This window comes from Hemiscyllium ocellatum, chromosome 1, assembly GCF_020745735.1.
Source record: "Hemiscyllium ocellatum isolate sHemOce1 chromosome 1, sHemOce1.pat.X.cur, whole genome shotgun sequence".
Taxonomy (NCBI): Eukaryota; Metazoa; Chordata; class Chondrichthyes; order Orectolobiformes; family Hemiscylliidae; genus Hemiscyllium; species Hemiscyllium ocellatum.
This window is the reverse complement of record NC_083401.1, coordinates 116655141-116682185: the sequence shown is the minus strand read 5'-3', so window position 1 is coordinate 116682185 and position 27045 is coordinate 116655141. Positions and strand designations below refer to the sequence as shown.

At 39.1% G+C, this 27045-nt stretch overlaps 1 protein-coding gene across 2 annotated transcripts in view; it reads right to left on the bottom strand.

Moving 5' to 3' along the window:
- dhx15 (DEAH (Asp-Glu-Ala-His) box helicase 15) overlaps window positions 1-27045 on the bottom strand; it is a 105042-nt gene that overhangs the window by 21607 nt on the left and 56390 nt on the right. For both annotated transcript variants that reach the window (XM_060825212.1, XM_060825220.1), the window contains exons 6-9: window positions 21710-21877; window positions 3046-3132; window positions 1559-1708; window positions 187-295 (exon numbers count right to left, since the gene is read on the bottom strand). In XM_060825212.1, coding sequence (XP_060681195.1) covers window positions 187-295; window positions 1559-1708; window positions 3046-3132; window positions 21710-21877 — 514 coding nt within the window. The remainder of the gene's footprint in view (window positions 1-186; window positions 296-1558; window positions 1709-3045; window positions 3133-21709; window positions 21878-27045) is intronic.

Here is a 27045-nt window from a genome sequence, read left to right as displayed (position 1 = left end):
CCAAGATAACCCAAATTCCAACAGCATTACATAGATGCAATGACAACCTTAAAGTTAGGACAAACTAAATAGGTTTGAAATTTGTAAAATAGATCTGAGTGGAGGTTTGGTAGTGGATAAAACTGCTATAAATGCTTCTATAAACAAAAGTAGAGTGGGAGAGACATCATTTGACCAGCTATTTACCTGGTGGATCCATGAAGTCAAAGTGTACCAGGTCATCAATGCCAAGTTTCTTCAGTTGAAGAACGACAGAACCCAGGTTTGACCTCAAAATCTCTGGGTAAGTATTGTCCTGTTAATTTAAATAAAACAAGACAAAGCTGAAAAATGTTGAAAAAGCTAACACAATTTCCAGTATGCACAGAAAAATAATTTGAATTACTTAGCCACTTTAATGAAAGGAGAAGTCACTGCATACGATAATTACAGAACACAGTAAAACATACTACGCTGAAACCAAACCATTAAACAGAGATATTAGCACAAATGGTTGATGAGCTTGGTGAAAGAGGTTTTACGGAGCAGCTTAAAAAGGGGACAAGAGAGGTGGAGTTGTTTAAGACTAGAATTCAAAGCTTGAAGTTAATGCCGCTAAGTCAGGGTAACCAATGGTGGAGCAATTATATTCAAGAGGTCAAAACTGGAAGAGCACAGTTATTTCAGAGGATTCCTGAAGAAAGGCTCATGCCCAAAACGTTGATTCTCCTGCTCTTTGGATGCTGCCTGACCTGCTGCGCTTTTCCAGCAACACATTTTCAGCTCTATTTCAGAGGATTGAAAGAGATTACAGAGATGGGACGAAGCTTGAAATGAAATGAGAACTTTGAAAATAAAGATACTGATTAACGGGAGCTAACAAGTACAGGCATCGTGGGGGAACAGGACTTGGTGCAAGTCCAAATGCAGGTGACATAGCTTGGGATGATCTCAAATTTACAGAGGGTAAAAATGGAGAAGGCAGTCAAGTCTCGAGGTAACAAAGCCATGGATAAGGATTTCAGCAGCAGATAAGCAGAGACAGGGACAAGACTGAGCTATTATGGAATCTTCATTATTTCGTTCCTGTGGACATGTGTCTTCACAAGAGGACTAATGATGCTCAAAACAAATCCCTCAAGAAAGTAAAAACAAAGTCAATCTTTGAAAGCAATTAAGAATGGGCAATAAATGCTGGCAGCAATACCTACAGCTTATGAATGAATTACATTCATTTTATAAAAGGTGATCAAATTTGAAAGGTAAAATGATTGAGACAGATACAGCAATATGTGGAGGCATTTTCAACTCAAAGAATAATGATGAATCCATAGACAAACGTTTTTTGGCACATCACGTAGGTGAGAAACAAAAAATCCAGATAGGGTGGGGAAAAAACAAATTGCAGCTCCACTTGATGCTACTCTTACTGTATATCCACACATATGGATTTTTAACTTTGTGACAGATAATCAGAAGATGCAAGCAATAGATAAAGCTGCAGAATCACAGGTGAAGTTATAATAAATCTATGGCATGCCATAAGATGATATCAATTGTAAAATGATATTAAACTTGCCTGCATTTCAGTTTTATAGGCCTTTTCAGTATAGAGTCGAAAGCACTTTCCTGGTCTGGTACGACCAGCACGACCAGCTCTTTGCTGTGCAGATGCTTTGCTGATAGCAGTCACCAACAACGATTCAACTCGGATACGGGGATTATACACCTGTTGATCATGAAAAGAAAGTGAACAAAAATTGGAATGCACATTAGCAGCTCAAGGGCAAGGAAATATTTTCATCTTTCATGTAGTCAAATGTGAACAAAGCATTAGTTGTTTAAAATGCAACATCAGATATCCATAACAATGTAATGAGTAAGGTCATTTAAAAAAAAATCCACATCCAGGTCCATAATTTCAAAAGTTATGTGAAAAAGATACACATCGACAACAAACTGTCTGTACCCAGCATCATTTTCAAAGTCTTGATTTGCTTACTCTTTATGCAAATTCACCATCTCCAATATTACCATATATTTCCTACATTCTAGCAAAGTCTCTGGAGAAAAAGAAATTAAAAATAACCAGACACTGAATAAGATTTAGCTTTAAATGGATTTTTACTCTGATGAACAAGATAGATTTATTCAATGGTACACGTAATATTGTGAACGGCAGGAATATGGAGTTCAGACATGGTTTAACCATGCTCCCACATAGAACAGGCTCAAACAACTGGAAGGTTTATTGCTGCTCCTATCGACGGTACATAAATTGAGAAAAATAAACCATACACTCATCTTCAGGATGGTAAATTAACTGTTATTTTAAACTATAAGCTCTGTACAGTTCAGTAGGGATGAATCATCGATTGCTCAGTATTTATTTTTAATGGCATCCGACGGAGGTGGGGATGATACATCACGTCAATTTTTAAAAACTGTTAGCAACAATAATGAAAAGTAAAACTGTAATGGTCCATTGTAAAACAAAAAAGGGTAATCCTGTCTAGCTCTGAGCTAACTCTAAAGCTCTAATAAAATATGCCAGAAGATCTAAACTCTAAAGCCATATTTACAATATATTTAAATCCTGATGATTCACATTAATGTTACATCTAAATATAACTTTGCAAGTTGCACAATTCAACGACCTTTTTGAGAAATACTTGGGATTTGTCAACCATCTTCTTTAGATGGAGACACGAATGAACTACCCACCTGGAAATTTCAAGCACATATTGGGTCAGATAACATCTGTGGACAATTCTACTGTATTATGTTAAAACAGTAAAACAACAGCTCATACAGATTCTGGGAGTTGGAGCTGCCAACACCAACAGAACCCTCAGATAAAACACGAAGTCTAGTTGTCAGACTAGGAGAAGGCAGGGTCAAAATGAAAATTAAGTTTAGTGAAATGCTCATTATTTAACAAATGATATTACCAAGAAACACAGAATTTCAATAGCAGGGACACCATGGAATTCTAGTCAAAGCAGTGGCAGATAAGGGGATGGAAACATTTATTCAAAAGGGCCCCTTTCAGAGTTAAATACTTGCCTTCTGTTTAGCGAAGCCTGGATCAATCACAAAGACAACGCCATCAATAGTGAGTGAAGTTTCAGCAATATTTGTGGACACAACAACCTAAATACAAATAAATAAATCGATAAATAATGAGAACTCTGAAAAATTTCTGAACAATTCCAAGCTGTTCATATCAATTAAACAGTCAAGTATCAACAATAAAAAAAATCAACAAGCCAAAATCCACCAAAAATGAAAATGATCTGCAATAAACGTTTTAATTCCTCAGGAACATTAATATTTTATAAAATAAGCACATTTGGTATCTACAAAGGGTGGCCTCAGGCAGAAAATCAGCATTAACTTTTACACACACATCTATATTTTGATACCACCTGAGGATGATGAAATTAGTCATGAAATATTGAGATAAATCTGTTTCTGACAGCTTACTAAGTATTCTTTATACACTCATGGAATTTTCCAAATAGGAGCAGACCATTCACTCTCTTGAACATCAGATCCACCATTCCAATAGATTATGGTTGATCATCCTGCTCAATGCTGAGCCTGTGTATGTTATAGAGTGCTCCCACCGTACGGTCTGATTACATTCCACCCCAGCTCCCCAGTCTCTGTGCTCCCGTGCCTTCAGTTTGAACAAAGAGGTTTATGTACTGTCTGAAGAGGCCAAGAATTTTTGCTTGGAGTCCAATCAGTGATCTGACAGACTGACCGTCCTTACAGATTTCAAGGCCAGAATGAGGAAAAATGTAAATGTTTGGAAAGCAGCATTCAAAACACATGGAGACAAGCAGGTGGATTGGTCCCCTAATACACCCAAGATTCCTGGGAAAATTCAATCATGGGTGTGAATAGAGAAAAGTAATCCTATTTGTAGAATTGGCGATTTCAGTGAAGTTTGCTCATTCAATCAGAGGCAGGCTTACAGGTCAGCTACAAAATAGGAGAGCCCCTGACCATGACTGGATAGTCACTGAGGAGAGTTGAGTCAGTGAACAAAGCTACACTGGAAGCCACTGCAGGGATAAGGTCAGAGGGTTGGAGTGCAGGTAGTGAGACAAGGGCCTTGGATCAAAGGCTGAGGTCCTGTGGGGCTTGGGGTGTTGCAAGGATGGAATAACCAACTAATTGGGAATTATGAAAACTTGAAATTACCAAGGTAAAAAATTCCATGGATATTTATGGGTGGCATGGTGGCTCAGTGGTTAGCACTGGTGCTCCACAGCACCAGGTACACTGGTTCATTTCCTGCCTTGGGTGACTTGAGTATAGGGGTTAGAATATTATGTTGAAGTTTTACAGGGTGTTGGTGAGGGAGGGCTCTTCTGGAGTACTATGACCCAGTTCTGTTTACCTGTTACAGAAAGATGATTATTAAGCTGGAGAGGGCTCAGAAGACACTTACCAGGACTTTGCCAGGAATGGAGGTTTGAGTTATAAGGAGGCACTGGAACTTTTTTCACTGGAGTGTAGGACATTGAAATGTGACCTTACAGAAGTTTATAAAAGCATGAGGAGAATAGGTAAGGTGAATGACGTGTTTTCCCGAGGGTGGGGGATTTCAAGACTCCAGGACATATTTCCAAGGTCAGAGGAGAAATTATCTTAAAAATTAAAAAGGGGGGGACAGTGTGTGGAATGAACTTCCAGAGGAAGTGGTGGATCGGATATAGTTACAACATTTAAAGAGACATTTAGATAAGCAAATGAATAAAAAAAGTTTCAAAGGATATGAGCCAAGCATAGGCAGGTGGGACTAGTTTAGTTTGGGATTATGGTTGGCACAGACTGGATGGACCGAAGGGTCTGTTTCGGTGCTGGATGACTGATTTTCTGTGTGGAGTTTGCACATTCTCCCAGTGTCTGTGGGGGTTTCCGCCAGGTGCTCCAGTTTCCTTTCACAAAGGAACGACATAAAAGGTTAGGTGTATTGGTCATGCTAAATTTGCCCGTAGTGCTCAGGGATGTGCAGGCTAAGTGGGCTAGCCATGGTAAACACGGTTACAGTGATATGGGGGACAGGGGCTGGGTGTGGATGGGATGATCTTTGGAGGATCATTACAAATTTCTCAAGTATCCTCTCAACTTGCATTTTCCTCTGAAAAGAGCAGATATTTGTATCTATTATGATATTATAGTAATCACAATTTTTTCAGACATTTCTTCAGTAAATAAAACAGAAGTGCAATAATTAGGGATTAAAATATTATCCTCAATTTAATAACCCAGAAATCCTTAATCTGATGTAAGCAGGCTCTCACACAGATTCTCTGCAGCATGGTACAAATAGGTCTTTCAAAACAAATTCCCACCGTTTCACAGATTCTCTGAATTGCCGATCTGTTCAATTCTAACTTGCAAAAACAAGAATTATTTGATCTTTGATAGGTCTTGTATACCAAGATATCAGTAAACTATCATGGAACCCAAAAATCCTGAAAAGATAGCAACTCTAAAGTAAGTTCACCCATTCTCCAAAACCCTGAGCCTCAGGAATTGTGCACAAAACCATAATTTAAGCCATGAGTCAGATTGAACCAATTTAACTATAATTTTGCACAAACAAATCATGCCTGTGGGATTAATTGGTACCAGTTTACACCATCACCGCTGTTGTGTTTCTTAAATCAGTGACTAGACTCAGAGTGATATTTACTGAAATTGGTAATGTACATCTAATTGGTTTTCTATTTCCACAAACCAGTCACAGCAATTCAATTTATCTGCTCAATTTTTCCATTAACCTGGGAGGCAAGGCGAAGTTGTCCATTTCTTTTCTCTGCTGGATTTCCATCAGTACATTATCTTTCCTTTCTCCTAGATGTCCAGGGAATTTCACAGGATGGCAGCTTTGGGACCAGGGCAATCACATTTCGCTTCATGGACAGGGTTTGGGAGCGAGTCACTTTTAACCATATGCCCACAAGTGAATTTACATAGATATTAAACAAAGAATAACAGTTCCAGCTCACTGAAGTTATGTTGGAAAGTAAGAGCCAATTTAATTCAGCTAAACATCTACCTGCCCATCAGAGTCAACTGTATTATCCAGAAATCTAGATTCGAGGACACTATTCATTTTCAAAGAGGGTATTTTTAAAAAAAACTCTTCCCACAGGAGCGTTTATTGACGAGCCTGCTGATAAAATAATTAAATGAGCGAGAACCTCCAGTGTCTTGGAAAGAGAGGATATGAGAACTGAACTGGTGAGAGAAATCATTGGGTGTACTGTGAATATCTCGTTCATGGCTCACGTTTTACTTAAAACATATAGTATTTAGCTTTAGGAATTCAACTTTATAAAGGAGGAAATAGGATAAATTCAACTAAAGCAAATGTTAAGGCTATTGAGCTTAAAACAAAAAATTGGGGTTGCACTTAAGAAGTTAACAGCTAGAAAAGGTCCGATCAGAATCAGGGCAGGGGTAAGATTAGAGTGGTGCTGGAAAGGCTCGGCAGTATCCAAGGAGCAGGAAAATCAACGTTTCGGGCAAAAGCCCTTCATCAGGAATGAGGCAGCTGAACTGTAGATAGCATCTTCAATGCTTGTTATAATGCCAGTCCAAAGTGATTGACTTTGGAGTTAAAGCCAAATTAATTAAATGTATTCTGTGAACTCTGAAAGGCTGTAAAAACCAATGACTTCAGTAGAACAATGAAAACATTGTAAACTGTTTTGAGGAAAACACAGGCTGAAATTTAAGTTAAGGATAGCTCAGCACAGGCTGCATCATCACGGAGTCAGCTGGAAGTTAAGAAGGGTCGCTGTGGGAGTACCTGCTGGGAAAGTAGTTAGTTGCAGTCTGGGGATGGGAACATGATGAAGCAAAAGGATGCCAAGGCAGTACAAATGCTATTACTCCTCTCCAGGAGAACCAGCGAAACTTTGCAATTAGTACTAAAGTTGGTCACCTGTAGAACCAGACTTGTTATTTTATTCAACACACGCCAGGAACCTCCATCATCTGAATTTTGGATGATCCGAACCAGATCGCAAGGTCCCAATACTTGGCTAAACTGTGTTATCTGGCATTCCATTATCCGAAAGAAATACTCCTGCCTGTATCCTTCGGTTAATCGAGATTCCTCTATACATTCACATTTTTACTACAGTGTGGCTTCCAGCCAAGGACTGACTCGTGTTTTATAGAAAAGCACAGCAGGTCAGGCAGCAGCCGAGGAGCAGGAGAGTTGACGCTTCAGGCAGAAGCCCTTTCATCATTCCTGATGAAGGGCTTTTGTCTGAAATGTCGATTCTCCTGTCCCTCAGATTCTGCCTGACCTGCTGTGCTTTTCCAGCACCACACTCTTGACTATAATCTCTGGCATCTGCAGACCTCACCTAGTGTTTTATAGAAGGACAGCAAAACATCCTTCCTTATGTATGCTATGCCCCTATCAATAAAGCCCAGTGTGCTCTGCATTGGATCAATGTGCCCTCATGGTGAACTGGGGTCCACATTAGGAACTTGATGCTGTCACCCCGAGGTTTTTGCGGTGGACAAGCAACGAGAGTAGATGTGAAAGCATGTTGCGCGGAGGGTCCTGGTGATCAGGTGATCTTAGGTACACAAACTATTGGCAACATAAAATTAGGGGCTGTCACCAGTGACAAAGACAGATTAGCAGGCAGGGGAAAAGCACCTAATTTTAAGTTTTAAAATTCTCATCCTGCTTTTCAAATTACACAGGAACCTCAATTATCCAGCATTTGATTATCTGAATTTTGGATTATCCGGCAAGATTGCAAGGTCCTGATGCTTGCCTAAACTTTTCTCTGGCATTCCATTATCTGACAAAATACTCCCTGCCCATCTTGTTTGGATAATCAAGATTCCTCTGTAATCCACGACCTCACTCTTCCTATTTCCAAAATGTCCTCCAATATCACACGTAATTTCTAGTGCAAACCCAATTACAATTAATCCACAAATAGTAGCCATTGAGAACTGCCACTATTCCTTCAGCTGTTTGAGTTTTTAAGTTCTGAAATTTCTTCCTTAAGCCTTTCTGTCTTCCATTCCTCCCTAAAGCCAAATGGATCACGGAGGATGATTTGGTACATGGCTGAGGAAATAACCACAGCTTCCCCTTCCAAAATAGCAAACTGGGTAAATATTCAAAGCAAATGAAGTGACAGGGAGACATGCAATAACTGAATTGTTAGGGGAAAGATTCTAGCAGCCAGCATTTGGGGTGGAAGACAAGATGCAGAAGCTGATAGAATAAGCATTTTAGATGGTAAGGTCCTAGTGAGAGTTAACATTGCTCACTGAGCAGCGGAAAGCCTTTAGGTTTTATCTTGCAAAAACAAGAATTATTTGATTATCAGTTCGGAACTCCCACTGTCTTAACATACGGGACTGGAGGATGACAGCTGAGCATCAGACAGCATCCAAGGAGTAGGAAATAGACGTTATGGGCCGGAGCCCTTCACCAGCACTTGAGTATGATAAATTTGCTCGATTTGTCCAAGGAATGATGCCCGAACTACTAATTTGGAACAATTTATTCAACCCATACATAGGTGGCAAGCAAAATCCAGTAAGCATTCTGTCATTGGTTTTACAACCATCTGGTGGCAAAGTAAGGTGCTAAAACCAGTTGAAACTCAGCCTCTGCTCCAATATATCAATGTGTCACATACTATTGCACCCACAAGTATCAACTACAATGCTAACGTACAGGAATTGCACATTTGGAATCTGGAGATTATTTGTCCATTGTTAATACACAGATATTCATTGTTTGTTATTAAATAGAAAATCTTGTATAAATTTGGAAGGCAAATTTATTTTGGACTTGGAGAAAGCCTCAAAACCTGACCTCAGAACAGGTCAGCGATTGACAGAGACTGCACAATATGGACCATTATAATTTTCTGGCTTGACTCGATGCTGAGAGCACAAACTAAGATATTGACCATAGTTTAGTAAAAGCCAGTGAATGTTTCTTGAGATACCCTGAAGAGACATCCATCGCACAGTCATGGCTCTTGATGTTCTCATCAATTTTGCATACATGGCAGCTTGCTAAGAAATAGCAATTACTGTACAGCAGGTTCAGTCCAAGCACGTAAATTGATTCACCAAGTTATGACATTTATATGAAAATATTTTCTGCTTCGTAAGATAACCATTTTATTAGTTTTAACCAGTATCTAAGGCTGCAGTATCCAAGTGGCCTCATCAGTTAATGAACTTGAACACACCATCACAGTTAAATAAGATCCCAAATGAACGATGCAGTCTATAAATATATCATGCATCCTTTAGCATACAAATAACTCATTCTCAATGTTTTATAAATGACGAAATGTCATTTCAACAGTTTGTTTGCTGCATTTACAACTCTGTTGGAAAGCACGCTGCAAGACTAAATGGGGGAAAATGAAGAACCCATACAATTTATAGGGCTTTAGGTGAAAACAGTAGGAGAATGGGACTAAGATGATCATTCTTACCAAGAGTCAGCACAATCGGCTGCAGACAGAGGCAGCACTTACTCTGTGCTGTATAATCTACACGTCCATAATCTGTGCCGCCATTTGATGTCCCTCAGTTTCACTTCACATAGATAAAGGGAGAAACAGTTCCGTGGCAGGGATGCTGCTCACCATCAAGATCAATTGGAAAGTGACCATACAGACTGCTGAGAATACAGGGCTGCTGATGGTGAACACAGACAAAGTACTAGGGAAGGTAAAGCTCCAGGTATTTCCCTGAAATCAAAGTGCCAAAGGGTACTTGCAATTGAGACTCAAAATTCCTGGAAGGATGCTTAAACCTTACATGAAACATATTAGAGGATCATAATTTACAAACTTGAATTGAAAAGATCCCACTTTGTGCGATTAGCAACTATAATAACGCAAATTTCTACACTGCACCCATTCATCAAAGCAAAGCAAATTCAAATCTCACTATAAACACAAAGTCACCTACAAAAAGCCTTGATTTGATCACTCTCAGTACCACCACTATCCTGGTTTCCAAAACAACCCAACAGAGCAAATGATTGCATTTATATAGCATCTTTGATGTTGTAAAATTTCCCATGGCTCCACACAGGAGGTTTATCAACATTATTCGTTGATTAGAAATGAATTTAACAGAAACCAGAGATAATAGTTTCCATTTTTCTCAACAGACAAGAAGCAGTGGTTGAAAGTAGAGGGACTAAATTACTGCAAAGCACACAGAATGGCCCACAAAATCTGCAGCACTCAATGAGTTTGTTCAGTTAATAACTTAGCTAGAAAATCTCCAGATTCCACTGGCAATAAATGAATCTGAATCTGAATCAATCAGCTGGCCAGAGAGTCAGGGTTGATCTTGCCATCTCTTGATTAAGGAGGGAAATGATATTGGGATCCTTGCTCCTTATCATACTCTAGTAACATTTCTGAATACTGAACACAAGAGCATAGTGGCAAAAAATAGATTTACGTTGGCTATAACACCGTCAGTACTGTACAATCTGCTGACTGATTAATACTCCATAATGCCTATTCTAGCAAAGTCCTGGTCAATGAGCCAGTTCCTTTGAAATTGCATCCACGTTAGTAGTCAACACCACACGAGTAAATGGCCAGGGGGAAAAGCACGATCAGAAATAGAAAACACTTAATCAGCATTTCCATTAATTCCTGTCAGTACTTCTGCCCTCAGTATACCAAGCATATGGTTTGATTGTAAATCAGTGTTTTTGCCAAGAACACAGCAATTTTAACTGAGAATTCCTCAGCATATTTTTAGCCAGTATCCATTTTGAATATTAATTCAATGGTTCTAACCAAAGACCTTCAGTTAATTTTTGAAAAATTCTTTTAGTCATTTCCCTACTTTCCTTTCCCTAGCTATTCTGGAACATTTAAACATTTACTTTCAGCTGGATAATTAGAAAATACTGTTTAAATTTAAATAGCATTCTCCTCAACACAAATAAGTGTTTTCAGAAATCAATTAGTATCAAGATTGCATGTTGTTGGGTAGGTTCCATAAATCTACCTAAATTAACAGTCTATAATAAAACTCACTTAAACACTTGGCATTCATCTTGAAAGATATACATGATGCAGAGTGAATTTTTAAACATTTGCATTACAAGCTGCTGGTAAATGTTGTTGTGTCACAGACAGAAATGAGCAGACATTCAAAACTCGGAAAGAGATTAACCCAATGTATCCTTGCGTCAATAATCACATGAATTTTCCATAAATACCACTCGACTCTCTAAAGTAAAAGAGCCAAGAGATTTAGATATATGACTCAGCTGCGCTCTGATTTAACATTAAAATATTCAGTTGTGTGCCTTTTACACATGGGACTAATCTCTGAATCCCTCATATTCCCAAAAGCTTGCATGTCTATTTGATAAAGTTTGAAAATTTCCTTCAAAATAGATGAGAAACCTCCAGCATAAAAGAGAATGCTTAGTCTGCAACGGAGTATAAATCTGTGTAGGAAACAGCCAGCTAAGGTTTTAACATGCTGAGAGAATTCACACAGAACGATCAACCTTCTTTAATAAGAAGAAATAACTTATTTTACTGCAATTTAAGCTAGCAGCGGCCACTGCTTCAGAGTTCGAACTTTCAGAGTTATGCATGATTGTCAATAAATAATCATGTGCTGTCATTAGTAGGCTTTTAATCCTCTGGAAAAAATGCAAACCCTTTAACGTTTGCTATGATTCAACCCAACATAAGACGTACTGCTGTCTCCACAAATATTATTTCCATGGTTAAGCCAGCCTGTATTTTCCAAGTCCACATTACCATTTTAGTAAACATAGCACTTAAAAGGCAACCTGCAGTGAAGCCTTCAAATCATTCTGACAGATGACTAAATACCTTCACCTCTTCTGTGCACAGTACTAATTATTCTTCAGGCAAAGAAACTGGCAACTGACTTAAGCAGGACTCCATTCCGAAATTAATAGGTTGACTCTTAATGGCTTAGTAAATTGCAAAACTCACTGCTACAAAAGCAGAAATGAAATAAGTTGTAGACCAGTCAATAGCAACTTCAGTATTGGATTATGACAAGAATTGAACAACTCAGCCCAGTCCAACTGCCAACATTCTTTGCATTAACCTCTGGGCATTAATGTGGATGTTTTCCCACAAGTGGCAGCTTGATTTAACCAAGTTCAGAGAACCATGCTACTCTGCTACATTCACAGACTGCTTCATAACATTTCCAAGCAGAACCGAGCCTTTCAGAGTTCAGGAATAGGAGAGAGTAATAAAGAGACAAATATTAGCACACATGGCCTGGGAATCGTGAACACACGACCTGCCTCCCATTGCTACAGGCCAAAAACCTAACTGAAATATCCCACTAACTCCCAGCAACCAAACCAACATATCAGTTAAAACTCATGTGGATTATGTAAAAACTCAGAGAACTAAAGGAACAGAATGTATTTTGGGTGAAGAACTTCTATGTTTATCAAGAGCACTCAATAAAACTAACACCAAGCCCTGCAAGACAAAGTCCTGTAAGGGAGCCAAAATGAAAGAAAAGGCTACTTGCTTTCATCCTCGCCATGCTTATCCATTTCATATCAATGGTGGTTTAGAGTAAGTAGCACAGTCCCAGTGAAGATCAAGTCTCATCACCACAGTAGAAAACACTCACCATCACCGCTGCCATGCCAAGTGAGATACCAATTGCATTAACATGGTGCTTTGAGGATAATAAGACATCCCAACAGCAGATAAACTGGGAAACTCTGAGGCAGTGAGACCCATCAGCAGAAGCAAGTAACACTTTAATCTCTAACCTCAAGGTGTACATATGCATGCCTGGACCATGACCAGCCCAGACCTTGCACTGAACAACCGGTTTGGTGAGAAAACAGCATGCTGCTGTTGAACAGACACAATTCAGCAGATCCAGAATAGTCAGACAAGAATAGTGCAACATAAAGGAGGCTGCTCTGTGACCAGTCTATCAATAACCCACGGGAGTGGGCAAACTAATGATCCAGCAAGGATCTTCAATCAGAAATGCAATGTGGCAAATTCCAAGAGACCCCACCACTCGAGATGCCAGTGACAGTTAGCTTCGCTGATTTCATCAAGTTATTACCTGGCTGCAGTTATGCCTCTCATATTATTCAAACTTTAAAGGTTAAAGATAACCTGCGAACAAATAATAACTAAGATGTAGCAGCGGAAGCAGAACTAGCCCATTCAGCCCATCGGGTCTGATCAGCATCATGAACATTCTATTTCATTGCAACTAATGACATAACAATGGGGAGAATGACCCATTGTCTCATTCACAAAACACAGCAGAAATGTAATTAGAGAGGTGAAGCTATTGGTATTATCACTGAATTGTTAATCCAGAGATCCTGGTTACGTTCCCGGAATCCAGATTGGAATCCTGCCATGGCAGACTGTGGAATTTGAATTCAATAAATATCTAGGATTAGGGGTGTATTGTTGTTAATTATCGGAAAAACCCGTCTGGATCACTAATGTCCTTTAGGGAGGGAAATTGTCATCCTTACCTCATCTGGATTACACAGACCCATAGCAATATGGCTGACTCTTAACTGCCCTCTGGGCAATTACAAATGGGCAAGAATTGCTAACCTAGCCAGTGACATCCTCATCCTGTGAATGAATAAAAAAATTAATATATTGGGAGAGGCGGATAGGCAGCGGTCAGTAACAAGAGGCTTGCATTTATTTAGCACCAGACATCTCAAAAGTACTTCACAGCCAATGAAGCATTTCTGAAGTGAGGTTATAGACAGGGCCTCAGTTTAATGTCACATCTGAAAGTCAGCACTTCTGACAGTACAATGCTCCATTAATAGTTTGCTCGAGTGCCAACCTTCTCAAGCCCCAAAATGCAACTTGAACTTGGAACCCGTAGCTCAGAAGCGAGAATATTAACAACTAACAGCTGCTGGGACTATCAGTACTACTCATATGATATCTTGTAGATGTTACCTACGTAGAAATTCTCTGGCACTCAGACATTTGACAAAATTATTTGGCTCCAGATTTCACTGCAACTTGATCCCGATATGGATATAACAGTATTGTTTGCCTTCAGTCTGAGGGATTCTTGTCGTCCATTGGTAATGTCCCCTAACTCTGAGCCAGGTGACCCAGTTTCAAATCCCACCTGCTCCGAAGTGTGTAATAACATCACTGAACAGATAGATTATAAAATATCTACAAAACCAAATAAACGAGAATAGCCAGAGCAATTCCCTTAAGCGGAGAAAGTGAGGTCTGCAGATGCTGGAGATCAGAGCTGAAAATTGTTGCTGGAAAAGCGCAGCAGGTTCTGAAGAAGGCCTTATGCCCGAAACGTCGAATCTCCTGTTCCTTGGATGCTGCCTGACCTGCTGCGCTTTTCCAGCAACACATTTACAGCCCCAATTCCCTTAAGTATCATAACTCCCTTCAATCAACTATGGCACCAAGAAGCCCCAAAACTGAAGACAACAGATATAACCTGAAGCTGTGCTGTTGCCAGCGTACTAAGGCAGAAAGGAAATTAGCTGCAGTCATGCAAGGTCAGCCATTACAACCCATCGCACCACTTCAGGGAATCCTCGAGAAAGCAACTTTGGAACAATCAGCTCCTACTGTTCTACGACTTTCCCTTTGATATGGAAGCTCTTCACTCATAACTGTAATGTTCAATTTGATTTACAACCTCTCTGATAATGATACAGACTACATCAGTGCACAGCAGTGCAAAGACAACATGCAACAAATAGAATCACAGGAAAGCCATTCAGCCTATACCTCAAGAATTTTACAAAATTATGACTGATCAAGATCAAGGAGCCTAACTCCTATTATTACACTTGGGTCAATAAACACCTCAGTCCCAGATTAAAATCTTAACCTTGTCCAACATCAATTCATTCAAAACTTCTATCAACCTTTGCAATGTTTCCTATAACGACAAGTAACATTTGCACCACCTAAGTGCAAAATAATTGAGGTTTGCTTAAAAAGGATAAACTATCACCATTAAAAAAAAACAAACAGCACCACGTTGCAGAATCCATAACTGACACCAAGGCTAACCTTAGGGAGCCCAACTGTACCAGACATATCAAAATGCTGGCTACAAAGTGGGCTCAGTAGCAACGTAAACCATCTGTGTCGGCTGCAAGGCCCACACCAGAGTTTCACTAACAACAGACAATAGATTTGTTTCATTCAACTTGGGTGTCTATCGACCTGATCAGCATTCCAGTTGCTGATTCACTCTGCAGTTCTACACACAGACGCACAATAAGGTAGTCTCAAGTGCACTCTCCAGAATGTACTGGAGCAAACCACCGAGTTTATTTTCACCTGCACCTTCTCAGGCCCTGCAACCTTTATCAAGGAAGACAAGCACAGGAATATCATAGCTTCCAAAGCACCGGCCATGGTGACTTGTACATAATTACCTACTGTCACCCTAACGACAGCTGAATTTCAAAGAGGAGACCAATCACCATCTTCACAGGGAAACCAGATCGTAAATGCAGCTTTCAGAGAGCCATGCATACCCATGTAATGACTTTAAAACTCTCACTCCCATACAGTAGACTAGGGTGGAGATGCCTAGGTTCTTCAATCTTCAAAGTATTTTTAAAAGAAACATTTATCACGACACAGCACCCAACTATATTCTACTCACAACCACCTCTAACATGGCCCCCTGCCCCACCCTCAAAACCACATGTATTTAATTTCTGCACTTCCACGCCTTCCCGTCAGTGGTAGCTCCTCCTCAGCCTGAGTGTCACTACAGAAGCTTTAAAAATACATTTTATCTCAAATTACGTCTCTCTCACAGCAGCAACATCCAATTCCATTTCCAAATAAAGACTTAGTTATCAGACAAAATACAATGAGTTTGCTGTTTTTATATCTAAGATTTTCGAGCACAGATTTCCCAAAATAGTATCCCGTAAGGACAAGCAGATAGAATCCACATGAAGAACGACCCTGGAGGAATGGGAAGCAGTTTGTTTAACGAGGGTGAATAATCAGAGGACTGTTTTAATAAACTGCAGTTTTCAAAAGAAAGCAGAGATTGTGGAATTCAGATTTACAAATCTTCTAAAAGGTGAGACACAGGCTGATAAAGTTGCTTAAAGCACATATGCAATTCTCAGTTTACTATGGCTTCAAGAGGTGTTCTTTGTCGTTTTTATGAAGAAACATTGAGACAGTGGTACGGAGTAGTCTGTTCACAGGCAACAGAGTAAATAGCTTGTGATACCTTGTAGATTTTTAAAATGTTTGAACCATTGAAGATGCCTGAATGGGTGGGGTCAGGCTCCCACAGAACCAGGGTTTTCAGTTTTAGCTTTCTGCAATTGCTGGTTGTGGAACCTCCTAGTCCTCTCTGTGATAGCTAAAAGCTGGGGATCTGTTCCTGCTGCTAGAATTGCATGAGAGACAATTTTAGTGAATTGCCTTTACCAAGGGCTTTTTTTAAAGATGCTACTACAATGGAACTGTTAATTAGTAGTTAACATATATTATTCAGTTTAGCATTTCTAAATAGTTACAGATAAGCCAATGTTTTCACGTTTATTGCCTGTATTTTATCTGCAGTGTAAAAATAAAGTGTGTTTTGCTTAAAGTCAATTGTTTGACCAATTGAATTGCATCTGGACATTAATGCCTGACATTTAGCTTTCAAATAAGTAAAAGCTAAGGTCTAGATTATCTCAATATATTTTGAGGTGTTTTGGTCTGGTCCATAATAGAGGCATTGTGTGGGTAATGGGCCATTAACTTATTTGTTTTGGTTATCTTGCTTTGATGTTGAGGCAACATAAGGAAATTCCTGTAGAACAGTCACGAGGTGTTAAAAATCATGACAAATTTTAGTAAGTAAATAAAAAAAATTCAAATAGTAAATTACTTCCACTAGCTTTCAGTCAGTAGCCAGCGGGTATTAAAAGGGGCATGGGAATGTAGATAAATGAGAGACAAATTCATCTGGTAAAATAAACATCAACAAGGCCTTTGTCTCTTTTTTTTAAAACCATGTGATCAAAAAAGGGATCTAGGTATACAGGCAAACAAAAGATTAAAAGCAGCAATGTTTTCTCATTCACTCAACAGGACATGGCCATTGCCGACTGGCAGCATTTATTGCCAGTCCCCAGTTGTGCAGAGAGAAGCTGATGGCAAGTTGCCTGCTTAAACCGCTGCAGTCCATGTGCTGTAGACTGATCCACAATATCCTTAGAGAGAATTATTCAATTCTGACCCAACAACACAGAAATAGCAGAGATCTATTTCCTACCTAGTCAGGATAGTGAGGGGTTTGGAGGAGAACTAGCAGGTGTGGTTTTCCCATGTATCTGTTGCCCTCATCCGTCAAAGTGAACATGGTCATGGGTTAGAAGGTGCTAAGGAGCCTTGATGAATTTCTGCAACACCCTTTGTAGATAGCACACACTGCTTTCGTATTCGTTCACAGGATGAAGAGTTTTGTTGGCTAGGCCAGAATTTATTGTACATCCCTAACTGCCCAGAGGCCAGTTAAAAGTCAACCACATTACAGTTGGTCTGGAGTCACACGTAGGCCAGACCAGGTAAGGGTGGCAGTTTCCATCCCTAAAGGATATTAGCAAATCAAATGGGGTTGGAATCAGATAGAATTCAATGACGACTCATGGTCATCGTTTGAGCACAATTCTGCTGCTGTGAATGGCCCAGAGGGCAGGCTAGCAAAACAATCAATCAATCAAAAACACTCGCAAAGGATTGGGATTTATTTCTACAGGCAAAATCTTAACAAAAAGTAGAGATATCCTATTACACTTATAGAGTACCAGAATCAGACCAAAGCTAGGAATAACTATTCAGTTCTGGAAGCACTGGAAAGAATGCAAAACCAAAAAAAAAGTGATTTACAGGGCTACTCCAGAGTTGAAAGATTGCACTGCTATCAGGGAGGATGAAAATATTCATTTCCCATGAAAATATAATGCAAAGAGTCATCTGTAAAACTCTATTTTATAAAATTATGAATGGGCTTGGATGGGGCATGTCTTTAGATGCTTTGAAAGAAAACCTTTGCATACACGAGGGAAAAAGGAATAAAAGGTATTCTGAAAAGTTGCAAGTAAGGCACTTAGAATGGGAGGAGGCTCTTAATTATAAGCACTCACACAGATACGCTGGCTCAAATAACATGTTTTCAAGTGGTACAGTGTATGTAATTCTATGCTCAGCATCACCTTCAAGGAAATGCAATTAATCTTGATCAACCAGCAACATACATACCTGACTGAATAAAAAAATCAATGCAATACTAAAGTCAAGAGTCAGAGAGTGTTTAGAAGAGCTGCAAATTCAAAAAAAGTTGAAATATTGTAGAGATGGATGTTTTTACGTTAAGAGTGATTTAAAAGGGGTTGATAAATTTTTTTTAAATATGACTGAAATTTTGTTTTATTCAGTCTGGGATGTGGGCATCACTGGCTGAGCTAACATTTATTGCCCATCTTTAATTGCTCGCGGGGTGGTGGTGGTGGTGATGAGCTGCTTTCTTGAAGCAATGAAGTCCATTTGCTGTAGGTAGCCCTCCAATATCTTTAGGGAGGGAGCTCCATGATTTTGACCTCAGTGGTATTGAAGAAATAGTGATACACATCAGGATGGTGAGTGGCTGGTGCACTAAGTTGAAGGTGTTATATCTGATGCAAATACCCTTTTTACTGGAAGTAATCATGGATTTAGAAGTAGCTGTCTAAGGACCTTGGTGAATACAGGTTTTGGGGAGAAAAATAAAAACTAGGAGCTGCACAAGGCCATTTGGCATTTCAAGTCTGCTCTATTATTGAATATGATCATGGGGTGATCACATTACCATTTTTTCCTCATACCCGATGATCTCTAATGAACCTCTGATTAACTCTATAGTGCTTATATTTCCTTTTATATAGGGAGATCAAAACTGTACTGAATACTGCAGATGTGATCTCACCAAGGCAGTTAGACATCCTTACTCTGAACTCAAATCCTCTTGCAATGGAGACCAAAACAGCATTTTCTTAATTGCCTGCTGTAGCTGTCTGTATACTTTCACTTGTGTATGGGACACCTGGATCCCTTTGTAATCCATGACTATTTAAATAATGTCTTTATCACAAGTGTATAACTTTAAATTTATCCATGTTATACTGCATCTGCCATGTGTTTGCCCACACAATCAACTTACTAGATTTCCCTGAAGTCAGTTTGCTGCTCCTGAACACTCAATCCTATCTTGTTTTGCATTGTCAGCCAACTTGAAAATACTACATTTGGTGAATAGCTGGAGCTCCAAGCACTGATCTCCCATGGTACACCACTACTCATGGACTGCCACACAGGGAGAAGATTCATTTATTGCCACTGTGTTCCCTATCTAACAATTCTCCATCCATGCCAGTATACTAACCTCAATCCTGTGTGCTATAATTTTGCCGACTTACCTCTTGGATGGGACTTTATTAAGAGCCTACCTGAAATCCAACTGCTCTACATCCTTATCTACTGGTTAGATCCACAAAAGAAAACTTCAGTAGATTAGTTAAGCAGGATTTTGCTTTCATAAACTCATGCTGATTTTGTCTTGTTCTGTTAAAATTTGCCAAATGTTCTGTTATTACTTTTATTTTTAAATCATAGCCTAACATTAGGGAGTGAGGAAAACGCTCGACCAACTGGTCTACAATTCTTGAAAGGGATTCAGGAAGTGAGTTTCTCACTACTAGATTTTTAGTTTCTGACCTGCAAGCATTGCAACATAGCCAATATCAATGTACAGGCAGGTCAGGGCTAACTGATTAGTTAATGTACTTTGCATCAGAAGCAGAGGTATTACACACAAAAAAAGCAGTAGAGGAAGATTTCGAAACAGGTTAGACCTGAGTTTCACTGTGACTAAAAGGCAAGCTGTCAGATGATTACAGATGAACAAAACCAAAATTCATTGACATGCCAAAAACATTGCAGATTTCTACGTTCATGCTACAAGCAGCTGATGTAGACAACTACGTTTATGAATGGCAGAAGCCACAGCAAACTGTGAACCTTTCAACTTGCCTGTGCATGATACTCAAGTGTTAATGATGAGAAAAACAAGTATTAGAAATAGTTCACTGCACCATGCAGATATAGTCGTGTCTCTTCTACACACACACACACACACACACACACACACACACACACACACACACACACACACACACACACACACACACACACAGAGCCAAGATTCATACCAAGTTGGAACTTGTCAGAGTTCTTAGCTGACGTGGGGTAGGCTAAAATATTAATGAGTTCAGACATTGATCCTGAGGCTGGAAGATATTTTGCCATCATCCTAATCACCCTTGTACAAAAGAACAAAGCTAAACATTTAATAAAAAGCTGGGGAACAAAAGAAGAAGAAGAAAAAAAATCACAAGTGCAATTATAAGACCAAGTGGGCACAGGAGTAGGAAAACGTTATTGATAGTAGGGCTGGTAACCAATCCACATCCATCTATAAGAATGTGAGAAAGTCAATGGCAGCTAACAAGGATGATAGTAATGTTTCCAAGTGCTAGCAAGGCATCAAAGAGGAATTATCTCCCAGCATCTGCCTTTATGATACTTCAGGATCTTAGAAACTTCAATAAGATCATCTCTCATTCTTACAAACTCCAACAGATAGAGGCCTACTCTGCCCCATCGCCCCATAGGTAAGCCCTTATCTCCAGAACGAGATAAATTACTTGCTCTGAACTACTGCTACTACTACTAATGTAGTTACATCCTTTTTCAAATATATTCGAAACTGCACGTAGTAGTTCAGATGTAATCTTGTAAAAGTACTGTACAGCTGCATTAAAACTTCCCAAATTTTTATTCCTCTGAAATAAATGCTAATGCTCCATTTGTTTTCCTAATCACTTGCCATAATTGTATATTAACTTATTTTGAGATTCATGGGATCCTAGATGTACTAGGCTATAAGGAGCCTAGTCTTGGCTATAAGGAGCACGAAGGTTCCAGGTGAAGGAACCAGGTGAAGGAACGTGTCCAATGCAGAGTTATCTGAAACCAATGGAGCAGCAGTATTGGTGCAAAAAAAACCTGGCTACATTCATCCAAGCTAGGGGAGCAAAACATTTCGTCAGCCAAGTTCTCTGCTCCTCATCACTACAGATAGATGATAGGCATACACTTGAGTGGGCTCAGATATTATAGTTAGTACAATTATCCAGCCTATCAACACTTAGCAAAGTCCAGAGGACTGTGGTTATCACACGTAACTATATCAAAACAAGGAAAACAAACTGTTTTCAACAAGGGCAAAAAGGAGAAAAATATCATCTGGAAATATTAAAATTTGTATTTTTATTTATTAAATGAGAAAGTAATTTTAAGATCATAAAAGATCTGAAGGTGCTTCTACTTTAGAATAAAATATGTCAAAATAAACTGGAGAATAAAAGAGATGGCTCAGTCTTCAGACTTAAAGAGGCCTTGTAATTAATTCCTGCATAATATCAGCACTAAACAATGCAACCCAATGCTTTCAGATGCAATGCATCGCATCAGAATCTCAAACAGTAGCAATTGTTTGCAAAGTGGTCATATTATGCATGCCATAGACGATTGCCTCAAAACCACTGTACCTTTCTTCCAATGGCTCCATTTGGTTTTTTAGGAGGTGGTGGCTCAAATATCCTCTGCTGCTGTTGAGGTGGCAGTGTAGAATAAAGGGGAATGATTTTGATATCTCCAACTTCAGGCCCAAGGTCATCAATTTCCCGTTTTATCCGCTTACAAGCTTCATCAATTTCCTGTCAGAGAGATACAAATTTAAACAGCAATTAACTCCAGCAGGACCTGTTTTAAGAATTCATCCAAAACAAAAAATGAAATAAGATCCAGTCTTTTTAAAAAAAAACTGTACAAAAAAGGTATTCAGGGATTTTTCTAAGAACTTAAATAACTGCTAACCAAAATCTCAATAGTACCATAGACTGGAGTTATGCCACAGTTTGGTTCTTGGAAATGTTAAAATGCTGTTTTGCTTAAATCATTGCGCAATTTACATAATTTGCCTGCAAAATAGATTTTGAATTCAGAAGCTTAATTGCAAAAATTTTCCTCCTAATTTGTATAAGCATTGAATATATTTGCTATAATTCATTTTCATCACACTCTCGCTCTCTCAAACTAGATTCATTTATTCTTTCCACCTCTTCTCTTGCAAATTGGATTCTCATTCAAAAAAAACAGGTATTCACCTTTGGGTGACATATCATACTGTCCTGTAGTCTAAGCCAATCACTGCATGTTAATGTGGTGTAAATGTCTTCAGAATCTAGAAACCTCGAATAATAACATTTAGATTGTACAGTTTTGAAAAAAAGTGATATATTATCACACATCCACAACACATTTAATGATGATAATAAGTCCATGACAGGAAATGAAGGCACATTAGAAATTTGTATGTGTCAAGCAGGTAATAATACCAGTCCCTATGTAAACAATTCCCAAAGATAATCAAAAAGGCACCTGTAAATAGCATTCAGAACTCAAATACAATTAACATGGCTTCTTCCACATCCTCAAAACAATTCACATCTTATAAACTACTTGTTCACTGTTTACTATAAACCACTGTTATTAGTGAGGAAACTAGCACACAGGTGCAGCAAGTAATCAGGAAGGATATTGGCTCTTATTTCAAGAGGGTTGGAATACAAGAGTAGGGACATCTTACTGCAACTGAATTTCTTCTGTCTGAGAGGTAAGTGTCTTTGAAACTCCTTGCCATAGAGAGTTGTGGGGGCAGAGTCCATGCATATATTTAAAATGGAGAAAGATAAATTCTTGAACAGTAGGGGAATCAGGTGCAGCAGGTAATCAAGGGTTACAGGGAAAATGCAGCAAAGTAGACATGAGGAATGGTGGATCAGCCATGATCCTTTTGAATGGAGAAGCAGGCTCAAGAGCCAAATGGCCTACTCATGTTCCTAATTTTTATGGTCTTACTGTTGCACTGAAAGTCTGGCTTTAAAATTACACAAAGATCCCATATAAACGGCACTGGGAAAAATGACCAAAAATATAAAAAAAAGTGTTACTGAGGACATTGGAAGCACTCTGCTGCTCTTCTTGACCTTTCCAAACAGGTCGGTGGAGCAGCCAGGTAAACACCATCAAAAAAGCTGGCAGTGCCATCTCCTCAGGCTAGCATAAGATCAACAAGACCTTGCCTAGTTTAGTGCTTTTCAAACAGCAGGTGAGCTTTCACAAAAACAAAGGAGGTCTTGAACTTATGCAAGGTTACCTAAATATCATGGAATTAGACTGTTTAAAAAAAATGAGGGAGACTTTATCCTGGTTAGCACAATTATCCTTCCAATTGCACATCACAAACTAAGGTCAATGGTCCTGTTTACCCACTGGCTGGAAGGATCCACTCAGTTATCCAGTTTCTGTCCAATTGCATCAAAGCACAAAAGTTTTTCAATAAAATTAAAGTTGTTTGCCAGTAACATAAATAGTTATCGTGCTCATTTGAGAGCATCAAAAGCAGTGAAGTCACTCTTAAAAATCTACTTAAGCATCATCAGCACTTGGAGAGGCCATGACACTCAAATGCACAACTGGCAGAGAAAACAAATCATCCAGCAGGTTCTTCTATACCACAGAGAATAATAAAGAGCAAAACTGAACCGCACAATCCAGAATGGCATCAATATTGATTCTTGTAAACCGACACAGCTTGGAGTGTATTACAACTGGCTTCAGTACTGCAGTGTGATGAAGGAGTCAGAGTAACTCCCACACCTGGCCACTGCACAGCGACACCTGCTGGAAGATCTAAGTGTGATGTTGAACAAGGATAGATTCAAGCTCAGCTGTGACCCATCTGCCAACACTCTCCACTGAAGCCTGCACACACAGAATGCTCATTCAGGTAAGGAACAAGAGGACTAACTGTGCCCATGGCACTTTACATCAACATTAGTCACTGCACTTGACAAGAAAGAGAGAACAGGATAATGGTCAGGGAAGAAATCATGAATCATCAGTTCAAATCTGATCACAGAATTCAGGACACTAACTGTCAAAGATATGGAGATTGTGCCTGAATTCAAAAGCCCAGTAAATCAATGATGACAGGATTTGAGGCAAAGCAACACTAATTTTTCCCCTCCCTGTCAGGTTCATTCAATGAGGACTACTACAATAGAATGCATTTAAACTGCATCTTATTATGTCAACCTCATTTCAAAACACTTCAGGCAATTAACCACTTTCAGAGTGGCATAAATAGCAACTGTACAAGTTAATCCTCAGAAAGATGAGGTGTGTTCAAATACAAATACAAATACATGAGAATAAACTAATTTATGGTCCAAAGATGTGGACTTCAATTTGCACAGAATTTCTGCTCCCATCTCGAAAACTGTGCTGAAGTGTGTACAGATTCAGCCGCTGAGCCAAATATCAGCCATCATGAAAATTAGATAAAACAATACTGAAGATGTGAAACACAAACAAATTGCTGTAGAAACTCAGCACATTTGACAGGATTGGTGGACAGAAGGCAGAGGTGGTGTTTTAAGTCCCGTGGCCCTTCTTCAGAACGGAATATAACTAGAAAATAGTGGCATATGCACTGAAGAGGTGGGGAGGAAGAGAGAGAGACACAGACACAGACAGAGAGACACAGACACAGACAGAGAGACAGAGACACACACACACACAGAGACACACACACACACAGAGACAGTTCACAGACAAAGGGATAGATGATGGTAAACCAGGGAAAGAGAAAAGCTGATAATAGGGACTATATGACAATGCAAAAGAATAGGTTGGCAGTGCTAAAAAAAAAGCCTGTACCATGACAGGGCCTGGCTGTGACAGTGGTTCAACGAGGGCTTATATTAGAAAATTATTGAACTTGAAATTGACCCTGAAGACTGCAGGGTCCCCAAAAGGACAATGAGTAGCTGTTTTTCCAGCTTGTGTTGAAACTTACTGGAGCACTGCAGAAAGTCTGAGACGGAGATGTAGGCCAGGGAACTGAAGTGCATGGTCAGTTCTATGGACAGAACATTAGTGTTCCTCAAAGTGGTCAACTCAACGTGGAGACCACCACATTGTGAGCAACAAATACAGTTGACTAGATAGAGTGAAGAGTAGGTTTTCACCTGGAAGATGTGACTGGAAGCTTATATAGTGAGGTGGGAAGAAGTTGAAAGGCAAATGTTACACCATCTACAATTGCATGGGAAGGTGTCATGGGGTGTAGAGTGGTCTTGCAAAAGCATTTAATCAAGCATTCAGAATCCTATGCTTTATCATTAGGGACACAGTACAAAAAAGAAAGATAATTAAGCCTGTATAAAACACTAACTCAGCATTGTAGACTGCATGTCACACTTTTGTACGGATGTGAAAGCAGTTGAAAGGGTAGAGTCAAATTAACAAGAATGGTTCCAACAATGAGAAACTTCAGTTATGTAAATATATTGAAGAAACTGGGACTGTTTACTTTAGAGACAGTTGAGAGGACATACGTTAAGAGTAATTCAAAATCCCGAGGGGACTGGATAAAGTACTTAAGGACAAACCCTTCTCATTTGAGAATTGGGTGGCATGAAATTAATTTTTTTTAAAAAACGCAGCAAGTAGTCAGGATCTCAAAGCACAGCCCGAGTGTGTGGTGGAGCTGGGTTCAAGTGAGAGATTCAGAAGGGAATTTGATTACCATTTAAAATGGAACAACATGCAGAACAATGAAAAGGCAGGGAAGTGGCACTTGCTGAATTGCTTCTTCAGAGAGTTAGCACAGACATGATGGGTCAAATAACCTCCTCCTGTGCTGTGTTGTTACTACTGTATGAGCTCTACTGCATTGGACAATAGCCAATCTAAAATAGCATATTCCCCAGTTGCTTTCTCAATTTACTCTTCTAGAAAACTGTTACATGCATTCCATAAACTTGTCCTCCAAGCCACGTTTACCAATCTGGTTAGCCCAGCCTATAATAAGAATTATTGTAATACTCTCATTCTAAATGTTCCTTTAATTTCTTAACACCTACCATGCCCAATTCTTTGATTATCACTGGGGAGGGCCTATAAATTACACCTACCACTGTTTTCTGCCTTTTCTCACTTCAGAATGATTTTAACATCCTGCTTTTTTGGGCTAAAATCCTTTTTTTTTCCTGATGGAAATAGTAACAGACTGACCACATCTTTTCTGTAATTAGGTTAGCCTACATTGCAACCTTGTTTACCATGCAGCTATCTATCTGTGTGATGGCTACTAGACCAAACCTTAGTGGTATTCTTGTCAGTAATTTGTCTTGTTTGTTACAAATGCTTTGCAAATGAAGACAAAGCAATTATGATTTTTAATGATTTATTACATTACCTCAGAGGAAACCTTCATCAATAAAATGTTTTACTGTTATATTAAACAATATCAATTTTAAAACCCTATATTTAACCTTTATTTCATAAAGCCAACAGGTACATGTGGCAAATTTTTCCCACAATTAGAATTTGCATATGGAAATGAGCCTTTGCAGTATAAACAGTTGATTACACCTGCAAATAAATGAAGTCTACTTTCAAGGTTAGCTGCATAAATTAAGAAATATTTGCACATAGAATTGGGGAGGTAATTTAAATTAGTCCAAAAATAAGCAAACAAAGGGAGTGACATAAAACACAGGCTGTGTTTTATGCACTAGAGGTCAACAAAGACTAAAAGGATGAAAAGTAATTGTGTTTATAAGAAACGTGCAAGTAAACCCAAGGTGGTGGACAGGGTACAGCATGTGGCCCAAGTAAGCATTCTTTATATGAATGTACAGCACAAACAACAAACTTAACAGATTACAATCACAAACCTGACTTGAAGGTATGGCAATATTAACTGTTACTGAGTTTTATGTCTGCAAGGTGGTCAGGAATGATAATTAAATAT